The following is a 12036-nucleotide window of genomic DNA, read 5'->3' on the forward strand; positions in this document are numbered from 1 at the left end:
TCTCCACCACCTCGCTATCCACATATGGTGTTCCCCAGGGCTTTAGCCTCTCACTCTGGCTCTTCAATGTCTACGTGGCCCCTTTGGACCACCTGATTTCCACTTTCTCCTCCAACTTCCAGTGTTATGCGGATGACACTCAGCTCTCTTTCAGGCTCCCCCCTGCCTCATCTCTCGCTCATTCCTGACTGTCTATCCGCGATTCAGGATTGGTGCACCTCCATTGATCTCTGCCTTAATGCCAGTAAGACGGAGATCCTTCTCATTTGGACCTCTGCTCCCGCTTTCTCTCTCTCACTCTGGCTGCCCTCCTTGTGCCCTCTTCCTTCGCCTTCCTGTGAGGCAAAAAACCTGTGCGTCATCTTTGACTCCACTCTCCCCTTCTCTCCTCACATCACGGATCGTGTCAAGAAGGTCGACTACCAGCTACACCTCCTCAGAGATACATTCCTTCTCAAGCCCTTCGCTCCGCTACCTCCAACTCTCTGAGGGTCAGACGCTTCTCCAGGCAGAGAGTGTGGGGTAGATCTCTCCCCTCTGCAAGCGCCTCCCTCTGGAATGGCCTCACTGCCCCTCTCAAACTTGAGCCGGACCAGCTGAAGTTCAGGAGGCAGCTCAATACCTTCATTATCTCCTCTGCTATCTCTCTCCCTCCCCTGCTGACCTTCCTGCCTGCTGAGCTGACTGGTTGCTTGGTTACCCTCAGAGTCTCACTGGGTACCAGACTCCTCCATGATCAATGTCCCCGGCCCTGACTCGGGCCTACCGCACATTTAGGGGCTCTAACTGTAACCTCTACAGTCCCCTGCCTCCCTACACTTACCCAGAGCCGTGTTGCACAGGCTTCACTTACTCAGAGCAGTGCTGCCCTGATAGCACTCCCCCTCCCTGGCACTTCCCCTCTACCTTCCCCCTGCACTTGGCGTTGTCGCACTTGCACGATCTGAATGACACAAGGCCAACTAAGACCGTTTGTCTTGTCCTCCCTCTGTTTGCCTCCCTTGTCTTGTCGCACCTAGAAACACTTGTGCACAGGCGCGTTATAAATGACATATCATACCACATCCAATACAAGCATGCCTGCTAGGATTTGAACTTGCAAAGTGTAGGCTTCTCTTATAGTCGCAAGCAAGCGCTTATCCCAGGACATATCCACCCAGCACAAACTAACATCCCAACATAGCTAATAGCTTTGTTCTTACATAGCCATTTCAGCTATAACAAAAGCCGTACACATAGTGACACTGCATATTTTAGGCAGTATTAGAAGTGTTTTATATGTTGGGACACTAGTTTAAGGTTGAAAAATGAAACAGCCAAAATAAATTTCGAGTAGGGGTCCTCTAGATTCACTTTCAATTTGGATTTTTATTTTTATTTGTTTTGGGTTCCACTCAGGGGTTTGTTAAATACACTGGAGTGAAATGTGGATTGGGTAGTTATCTGTTATCTTCTCATGGCCATGAAGCCATATATGGGGTTGACACATTTTGACATACATGAGACCTGGCCTTTCCAATCTATGAATCTTCTATATATACAAAGCAGAAAATCTGTTAGTCCCTTATATAATTCCACAATGTTCCACCAATCTGCACGCAATTTTGCATAGTTACCTGTTAGGACCCTCCAGACATTACATGGCATTTAGACACGCCAACTCTTTCCCCGGATTTCAGCCCCTTCACACATGAGACAGTTGCCTGAAATCAGCAAAACATCAATGTGGTCGTAAAAGGACCGGACAAGGTTCATGTTAAGCATCTCGACGCAGGGAACAAAACTCAAAACCCTCTAGGGGACCTCGAAAACCATGCTTCAAGGCCCTAGGATGCACCGTTTTTTAGGTATTTGCACTGCAATGCACCACACCAGGGTAAGGCGACAGGTGGGGTGAGCGCCCTGAGGTCCCAGTATGCTACAACACGCCACCTCTCTCCTCTGCTCCAGGTCTGCTCTGGGGTATATCAGCCAGCCACACTCACCCATTCTTGGTGCAGTTTACTTCAGAGTGCAAAGCACATCAAACGATAAGCGACTCGGCACAGCGGCCTACAGGATCAACTTCGCTTCCAAAGAACTTTGCTAGATTTCCATTTGAAGAGGAATGGTAGGCTCCTCCATAGTTACTAAGTTATACCTGAAAATACCACAAGACCATCCAGTAGTCAAGGGTTCAGCATGGCACTGCTGCGTAATCATCCAAAAGACTTCTGCTACATCTTGGAGATCATATTGCTATTATCCTTCTTCCAGTCTTGCTTCATTTTCTATGAATCGAGGAGTCTGTCAGCTTTTCGGATAATATAAAAGAGTGATTTTAATGAGCTATGTCTTATCTGGGAACCGTCATGCTGTGAGATTGTGCATGCCGTATGTAGGTTTTGTCTGTTTGTCAGGAGTGCCTTTCTTGAAAAAAGATGGCTCTAATTGACACAGACTTCTCCTTGACATTAATAAATCTACTAACAGAAAAAACTTTAGTCAAGGTTTAGTTAAGTGACCCAAATTAATCGAAACAAAAGCCCCGAAACGAAGGGCATTTGGGAAGTGGTGACTGGGTTAACTCAGCACGTTCCCATTGATGTCCCCCATTATGATATATCTCCCATAATGCTTTGTTGTGTGTTCTTGTGAATCCCTTCTTTTATAATATGTATGTGATTATGGGCTTTGCAACAGGAACACGCTGAGTTAAGCCGGTCATCACTTCCCAAATGGGCTGAATTTCAGGGGTTTTGTTGCAATAAATATAGGCAACTTAACTAAACATTAACATACGTTTTTTCAGTGAATTTCAAGGGTTTTATTATACCACCACCGTTTTTTTCTACAGCACTGCCCATAGCCTTTAGCCTTGGCAACTGTATATTTCACAACACTACCATGGCACTAGCCATGGCCAGTGGCCACGGACTTTGGCATGCCCACTGTGTATTTTTCAACACTACCAAGCCACTAGTCATGGGCTTCGCCAGTGCCCACTGTATAGTTCACAACACTACAAAGCCACTAGCCATGGCCACGGTCTTCGGACGTGCCCACTGTATATTTTACAAAACTACCGGCCTTTGCCCGTACCCATTCTATTGTTTAAAACACTAACAGGCCACTAGCTATGGCGAGTGATCTTTCACCCACTACCCCACTGTAGGTGTAAAAATATATATATATTTTTGTTGTGACATTAAGGTGAAGCTTTAACGCAACAAAACACTTGAAATTCTGCAAATGTTGGAAGCTGTGCCACCTTAGCTCTGAGCCCCTATTGCGCAGCCGAAGTACATTCTGGTGACATCACTTATTACATAATCTATGACATCACTGGAAACAAGGGTAGTACTGAAGTTTTTTCTTTTCATCTCTAGAAACCATTGGTGAGAAACCCCATTTTAGTTGCAAACGACAGAGGTAGAACAATAATATAAACACAGAGATGTCTCACGAATATTGTGTACCAAATAATTATTTCAAATTAATTCCAAATCAAAGGAAATCATGAATTGACCACGGTAAGGATATAAGCTCCAGTTTAAGACTACATTGGAATTACTTTTAAACATGTTTTTACTTTTCCTGATATCAGAGAGGTCATATTTAGTACTATCATTATGTTTTTCTACCTCGATTCTACTCTTTCACTCTCCAGATAAACCAATGCTGTAATCTCAGCATCTGTCACAGCTTGCCGTCCCGTCCTTACTACTGCTAACTGCACCATCCTTGCCAGAACCCTGATTATGTCAACACTCGATTATTGTAATGCCCTTTATCTAGGGACGGGCCAACGTCATCTATGCAAGCTACAGGTCAACCAAAATAAAGCCCTCAGGGCAGCTCTAAATATCCCTAGGAATCAGCACATATCAGACATCAGACGCAGCCTGCATTGGCTTTCAGTAGCCCAAAGAGTCTCCCTCAAAACGCTCGCCCCTTACGCACAAATGACTGGCCAACCAGGCTCCCATCTATCTGGCAAGCCGCTTCACTCACCACACCTCGACCCGTCCTCAGAGAGCTGCTTAAGCTCACTGTCTTGCCTTACCTAGATACAAATTTCAGAAAGTAGGCGGGTGAGTTTCCCGGTCCTTGCCACTAAACTGTGGAACTCACTGCCCAACCCACTCAGATCGGAATCTTCCTTCCACTCCTTTAAGAGCAAGGCAAAATCGTGGCTGATCGCTCAAGACTCCTAAATCTTTCACCTGCTACCTTGGCCATTATCCTCCCTGGTACGACCCTTCACCAGTATCATGGCCTTGTCCGGCAAACACCTTGATTGTAAATACTTTGTAAATATCCTTTAAGTAATTTGACTCATTTTCTTTTTGACTGTATGTTCATTCTGTATATTGTCACTTGTTGTATACTATGTCACTGTAACCTAAGATATACGCCCAGATGCCTTTGGGAAAGGCGGGCTATACAAATAAACAAAATACAAATACAAATAAGCACTATGGGATTGTTTGCTCATTACGTGTCCATGTCCAATCGCCACTTTGCGATAATGAGACATCAGGAAGCGAATGGATGCAATATTGGGGCGTGGGGGGGATTGCGGCCGGGGGTCATTTTAAAAACTGTGCAGTAAATAAGTAAGGGGTAAACCACTTTTACAGGGTAGGGTACTTTAGTGCCATTTGCAGGCCGACAAGGAGCAAAGGACGGAATAAACATTTCAACTGTGCTTTCCTTCACTGACTTAAACGAGCATAGCATATTTTCATGCAGGCGTTAAAACAAACAGATTTCTATGGAATCTCCCTGTTTTAAAACCTGATAAAAGCATTTGGATTCCAGCGGAATACATTTTTAATGGTGTGCAAGGCATTATTTCCGGGTGCCATTTGCATTTTTTCTTTAAATTGGAGAGTAAAGGAGATTCAGCCTGGGTTTACTCTTCACTTTTAAACTCTGTTTTGTTAAGGTTTAACTGAAAGAAGGACTCAGCAGCAACAAAGTGCATACATGGTTTTTTAGCAACCATTTTGAAAAAGAGTTTATTGGGCAACCCACCCATTGTTCACACATACATTAACTTCCAATTTACCAGCTCATATCAATGTAAAAGAAGACGGTGGATTTTCATTTCCAAAACGCCTCAGTTGCTTCTACGCCCCATGGGAGATATACAAAAGTTGTTCTGGGCTGGGACACCCTTTTCTCCATCAAATAAGAAATAAATGGACGGATTTACACCAAACCTTGTTCCTTATTTGGTGCAAATCCGTCAATGGGTTTTTGCTGCGCGCATTTCACCTATGGCAAAATAAATGGGCTTGGTCCAAAACCAACTTTTTTTCACAACTCTTGAACCATTAGACGAAATTGCCCAAAAAATATCCAATGCTGGAGATCCCATGCCAGGCAATATCTTCTGTACATAGTTCTAACAAGTACAAAATAATTAGCAGAATGGTCTCAAAGGTTAATGGTTAATAGGTTTCACCTTAACTATATATATCGGACGTTCATGACACCTTAGGCCTTACAACAAAGAATCTTTTTTGTCAGAATATCTTTTGGCAAAAAAGAACGCTCTGGGATCAAAATAAGTGTAATCCAATTTTGTGAAGTTGAGAGAAAGTTGCCAAAGTATAGACTTCGTATGGCCTTTTAAGTTTCTTCAGTTACCGGTTAGTTTTTCTGTTTTGTAGGTAACAAAGAGCCCATTATAACCTGGAGTAGTGGAGTGTGGGACCCTTTGCTGTGGGTACTGTTTTTGTTTCCATTACATTAGATTGACTGATGTAACCTTTGTTACTGAGGTCCAAACAGGGACACTTTATACTCAGACTGCCTGCCGCATCAGAATGTGATGTTCAACACAGGATTGGGCTTTCTGTCCCTTCCCGATGGCTTTCTAGCCAAAACATACACCAGTTATGAGGATCAACCGCTATACACGAGCAGCCCCCAAAATGCCCCCGCCATTATCCACAGTTAAAAACAGGCAAAAGGAATGGATGCAGGGTAAGACGAATTTCCTTCCAAGATATTATAGAGCTTGAACTGGCACAAATGTATGATTTGTGACATTAACGCAAACAGGTTTCAGTTGTCTGTCAGATGTTTTTTGCCTCGCCCTCTCAGACTGAGCTCAAAAAAAGAAAACATGAAAAATCACTTTATAGAATTCTGCACCTTTTGTGAGCTATAGCTTAAGCTACAATACGCACATAATAAATTGCATACGAAGACATTTAGAAATGATACATTTATCCCCCAATATTTAGATTACTTTAAGTAAAGGTCTGCAGTTTGCATATTTTGCAAAATGTCAATGGATGAAATGTAAAGATGGCACAACATATGAATGCAAGGAGAGCGTAAACACTTGCAACAACAAAGTCCGTGGGATCTCACATACTGGTGGAATGTATAATACCCATTGTCTATCTGCTAAACCTATATTAAAGTGCAGGCTCGCTACTTTCTTGTAAGACTACACCCCAAAAAGCATGCACATGTATGAAACTGGCATCAGCACAATGCACTCTGTTTGGTATGAATGAACTGCTAGTCCTTGTATATTGCTTGTGCTTTCAATACAAATATTATTAAAAGGAAGGCATGAATCGAAGAGCCATCTACTAGTTGGCTCATCTGATTAGATATTCAATGCATACATGCCGAAATTGTATTTTCCACATTATGGAATATTGTCATACCCTTAATATGATTGTTGACCAATTAGCTTTTCAAACATACAGCTGTGTGAGAGATATCTATATTGAGAAATGCTTTTTATGAAAAATCAACCAATTAAAAGATATCATTGTTTTCTTGCACTCAGCAGTACACTGTGGTAAGCAGTTCAGTGCAATCTGCTGGGAGAATAGTACATAGAAACGTTACTCCTGGGATGAAACTCGTACATGCAAGATTTTTATACAGAATTCCAAATGATATTTCAAAGTCAAATATTAAAACAGGAAATACTGGAACTTTTAAATAAATGTTTTACATATTTTGTGTTTTTCAACACAATACAATTTCTAAAAAGAATAGCAATAGTATAAATTGAAATTAACGTATTGTCACATACCAAGATGCATTTAATGCAAAGGATTTGTGTATTTTTACTAATGATAAATAGTTCAGTCACAACACCTGTAACTCCTCTGAAAAAAGGCAACAAGTCATCCTCTAAATAAGATCAGGCAATCTGCTTCTACATTGAAGCCTAAGGGAACATATACAGAGTTATACCCTACAAAGAACTGGAAACACAAACATTCAAAAAGATAAATATGGGATTCTACTGAATTAATATGGTAAGAAAACGAATTGCAGCTTCATGGCCTTTAGCCATTACTGTTAAAAAGTGCTAATTTCACAATGGATTTTCAAAACTCCGAAGGAGCATCCATCCACATATGAGGATTTCTTCAGCATCAAATGAGAACTCTCTTTTCAAATCCATTATCTCGGCATAGACTGCTTTTATTAAGGTTTTCACAGCTTTAAAACTGCTGGACATGTTAAACCCAATAACTTCTGAAGATTAAATAGACTCTGTAGGCGTATTCTTCTTTCAATCCATTTGTTTTTCGACATGTTTATGGCCACTTATGGAGAAAGTGGTCAAATGACAATTCATACTGTAGTTTCATCAGCATTCTTCTTCGTTAGTTTGGCTGAAAGCAGCGAATGCTGGGTCGTGTGAAAGGTTTTAGAGCTCGGAATCAGCAATAGAACTTTCTGATTGGTCCTTCTCCATTCTGAATACAGCTGGCAATGATAGCGAAAAGAAACCTGAAAAACAGGAAATCATATAAGCACTACAAAATGCAAACTGTAACAGTTATTGTGAAACTTAAAGCACTTCAATAGTCTGATACTAATTCAGGGATATCAGTTCGTTATAATGTGTGCTCCTAGTCATACAACTAAGTAAAGATATTATATATTGCATAATGTAAATCTACATTGTTCTATAAAGAGGCGCATAACGTGTGGCAGCAAGTGTCATCCAAGCCCAGACGTGGTCATTGCTCTAGAACACCATAAATTAGCTTACACTAAAAGGAAATATGTGCTTATTCAGGGGAAGATTCTCAAAATGGTCCTAGGCCATTTAATAAAGTTTAGTTTGTACGATAACGCAGACGTTAATATGTGCAACCTGCAGTCAAAGGTTTGAATCTCATGCACATGAGGCTGAGTATTGATAACACATATTCCTACAGGGGTCAGAAGCAGTGGGAATCCAGCATAAAATACCGCAGAGCAATAACGTATCATTACTATGGTCATTATTACCAAATGCAGTCACTCTTGTACTCCTAGTCCAATAGCACACCCCAACAGATTTGTGGCCAATATTAAGTGAAAGAGAACAGAGGACCTTTTGCACAGCACAGAGTTAACAATGGGAAACTCTGGCCTTGCTTCAACATGAATGCTGGTGTAACCCAATTATTTTACTTTTCTCTCTGTCTGCACCATGTTTTACCAGGATCATTGTAGGTAGATGGGGTGTTTCAAGTCAGTAGGACTTGGGTCTTGTTTGTTACCTTAGTTCCCCCTTGCTGCCATCTTTCAAAGATTCACAAGCTTACAATAATTCCCTTTCATCAGGCTGGGTATTCTCATTTAAAACAGAAACACATAGCAGAAAGAAAGACTTTACTTGGAGTCTGTCTCCCACATTATGTCCTTTTGGTCCCCCTTAGCAAGGAAAAATTAAGAGTCAGAGAGAGGATCCACCTCTGGGAGCCATGTTAGATTCGTACATAAGCAGCTACCCGTTTCAAGGAGAAACAGGTAGGTTGTATGTGAATGTAAACGTAATTAAAAAATGATCAGGGCGGACCTGAATATACTCCAACCCAAAAATGTTTTAATATGTTTACTTAATGAGGGACAGTAAACATAAAAGTTCAACAAATAATAAACAATATGATATATACAAAACAATGCAACACAGGACAATTATAAAACAGATAAATACAAACGTGAATTCTTCATATAGTCTACAAACGGTAACCCATGCAAATGTAAGACGGCCCCATTACATTTTCTAAGGGCCATATAACAATCTACTTGCTCAATCGATCAGCTTGCTAAACAGGGTAAAAATCAACACTGTAAGGTGTAAATTTCATTCCGCCACTGAGGAGTGTTTTTGGAAAAATATAGATAACATAATGGATTGGGACAGGGTTACTTTAAGATTTTTAAGTCTTAGGTAGAAAACCTGGATGCAGGTGAAGGACAACCCTGTCTGGTGTAGGGCTCTTTGGAGAAAAGGGATTGCTACTCGGAGGTGATGGCCTGGGACAGGTTATGGGCACCAAAAAAGTAGTCTTCCATGACACCTGCTTAATGTCGGCCTTATGTATGTACTCGAAGGGGGCCATCATAACTTCTAAAGATAGTATTCAACTTTCATGAAGTTGTTGGTTGGGACTCAGGAGCCATGTGCCATGGAGGACGGGTCCCAAAGGTGATACTCTCAAGAAGGATGAAGGGAGGGACAATTCCTGCTTTGGTGGTGTCAGTGTCGCTCCTGGTCCCTTCCAAGGTCTTGTCGACCTGCTTACTGAACAGTTTCTGTCCAGAATAGGGCATCTCGAGAATGTGCGCCTTGACCGCAGGTGGAAATTGGGGGCCTTCATCTCTCCAAGCTCGGTTAGCTGCCAGAAACCAGTGCTGCCTTGGCCATAGGAGCCACTGGCATGCGCAGAACCTTATGTCCATGCTTATGACTTTAGTTTCTTCCAACTTGTCAGCAGTGGTTATCATTAGAGCATTTGCAGCTCATAGTGTCAAATAACCTTTGTCAGACACCTTCTTTCCCAGAGAGTCAAATTTCCTATTCTCCTTGTGTAGTGGTGCAGAAATAGCGATTGCTGGGTTGACATAACTCTGCCTCAGTGCGACCGTAATGACTGAGTCCAAGCTGGGGCACTCTTGTAGGCACAGTGCAAGTATTGTGGCACATGTACCTCTTTTCACAAAGGAATAACTAGGGTGGTGGGCATAGAGGTGCTTTCAAAATGTGCTTTATCGTCTCCCATATGTCATCCAGGATTGGGATGGTGGGTGTAACTTTGCGTGACTGACCACAATTGTCATACAGGGAGGATTTTTTCTCTTCGTCACAACTGGGAAGTAAAACAGGTTTGCAGCTCTTGACATTGTGCAATGAAAGGAGATGTCATCAGGTGGAAAGGCACTCTAGGGTGAATCAGTTAGGACTGGCTTTGGGATGAGAAAGTCAAGCCATTCATCATCTTCCTGAATGCCGAAACGGAACTCACCCTCTTCCAGTCGGATGTGGCGCATTACCCAGAGAGGAATATGAATCCTCCTCTTAATCAGGATACTCCCAATTATATTCATGCAAATACTTGTCTTCCGCAGGGGGTGTGCCATGCGAAATGGGATAAGACAGCCAAGAGTAAAAGAGCTCTTCTCCAGAAGTGGTACTTGGAGGTGCTCAGAGGACATTGAGTTACCCAGGCAGGATTTGGATGTGAACACATGCTTCAGGCATTGTTGACCTTGAAATCGTCCATAACCCTTTCCACAGGCTCCATATGCACAGGCAGACTCAAAAAGGGTCAGTGACTGCACCCACTGCATTAGGGGGTTGCAAAAGGTTCTTCTTCATCTTCAGATTGAACTGGAGGTTGTGCAGAACCCTCTAAGAAGACCTGAGACAGACTGCCCAATTAACAATAATGGGACAATAGTGAGGTCCACAGATGGTATTAAAGCTAGGCAAAAGCGGCTCTGACTTTGACGACGATCCGTCCTTCACAGACAGTGCTCGACAGTACCTTTTCATTTTTCAATGGTTACTTTCCCACTGACATTGGCAGATTTGTGTATCAAAAGTGCTTAGTGGATGAGCTTGACTGCAAGACCAATGGCAGATGGCCTTTTGCCAATTACTTTTTGGATAGAGCTACATTTGTGGTGATTTTCCCCATCAGCGGGTTTTTCCACACAAGACCGCTAACAGCGGATGTTTTTCATCGATGGGAGGTGGTCTGCCAGAGACATGATTGCAGGATGTGTCTCTTTTGAGTGAGAGGGTTGCTGTGGGATCCCTCGTGGATGAAGGAACTGCCATTTATCGCTTGAAGGATGAGCTAACATTTTTTACTTCATCTTGGAAGCAAGAGGAGCCAGGAAAACCTCAGTGGACTTTTGAATCACTCCATTATCTGCATAATACATTTTCTTAATACGTGTGCCTTGTCTTCAGAGAGGGCTATCATTGGTTGACTCTATGTTAAGTTCTTACCAGTCTTTCTTTTGGTTGATGTGATACATTTTTAAAATCATGACAAAGGCTGAAAGCCTGGGCCTGTGGAGGTTCTACAAATGTGAGGCAGTTGATGGGCAGGTCCTGCCAGCCGCTGTCCAACCTCCTGTGGGGTTACTTAAAGACTATCCTGAGTTATAGAAGCTTTAGATACAACATTTAATCTATTGCTCTTGTGCAGAATCCAAATACAGTATGAGGCTTTGTGTTGAACTTAGCAATCTAAATGGCATAAGAGGTATTACCTATCTGTAAAGCATGGGTCCTCCCTCCCCCTCAGACTGAATGTAGTGGAGATAGACACCCTCCACCTCAAACCGATTGATGATAAACTATTGGGGTGATCAGTGACTGTAGATGTTGTAGAAAGCAGAAATGTATTGCCTTACAGAAAAGCGCTCTGGAGGACAATCTATTTTATGAAGACAGAATGTCATGAAAAGTAGAGAATGTGTCAGGTAGTACATGTTATGATACATTATCAAAGAATCTAGGTTCAAAACTAAGCAGACCTGAAGTTATGGGTAAATATAGGTTGGTCAGGCATTTTGGAATGTGGGCAGCCGTTTTGGGATTCAGGACAAAGTCAGGCACCCTAAAATGGATGCTGGGCATACATATAAGTGAATTTCTGAGAAACCATGCTGAAAGGATTAAAGAATTATCTCATGGTAGTTCAGTGAGAGTTCAGTAGTCAAGGACATGGTGTCTGGGCTTCATATCTCTAATCTTGACAGTGACAAGCCGGGGAA

At 42.2% G+C, this 12036-nt stretch overlaps 1 protein-coding gene across 11 annotated transcripts in view; it reads right to left on the reverse strand.

Moving 5' to 3' along the window:
• Nucleotides 1–4964: 4964 nt before the first annotated feature.
• MARCHF2 (membrane associated ring-CH-type finger 2) overlaps nt 4965–12036 on the reverse strand; it is a 1824254-nt gene continuing 1817182 nt past the window's right edge. For all 11 annotated transcript variants that reach the window (XM_069649684.1, XM_069649689.1, XM_069649693.1 and 8 more), the window contains one exon: nt 4965–7761. In XM_069649684.1, the coding sequence (XP_069505785.1) occupies nt 7603–7761 (159 nt within the window). In that variant the 3' untranslated portion in view covers nt 4965–7602. The remainder of the gene's footprint in view (nt 7762–12036) is intronic.

This window comes from Ambystoma mexicanum, chromosome 1p (genome assembly GCF_040938575.1).
Source record: "Ambystoma mexicanum isolate Mex_15411 chromosome 1p, UKY_AmexF1_1, whole genome shotgun sequence".
NCBI lineage: Eukaryota > Metazoa > Chordata > Amphibia > Caudata > Ambystomatidae > Ambystoma > Ambystoma mexicanum.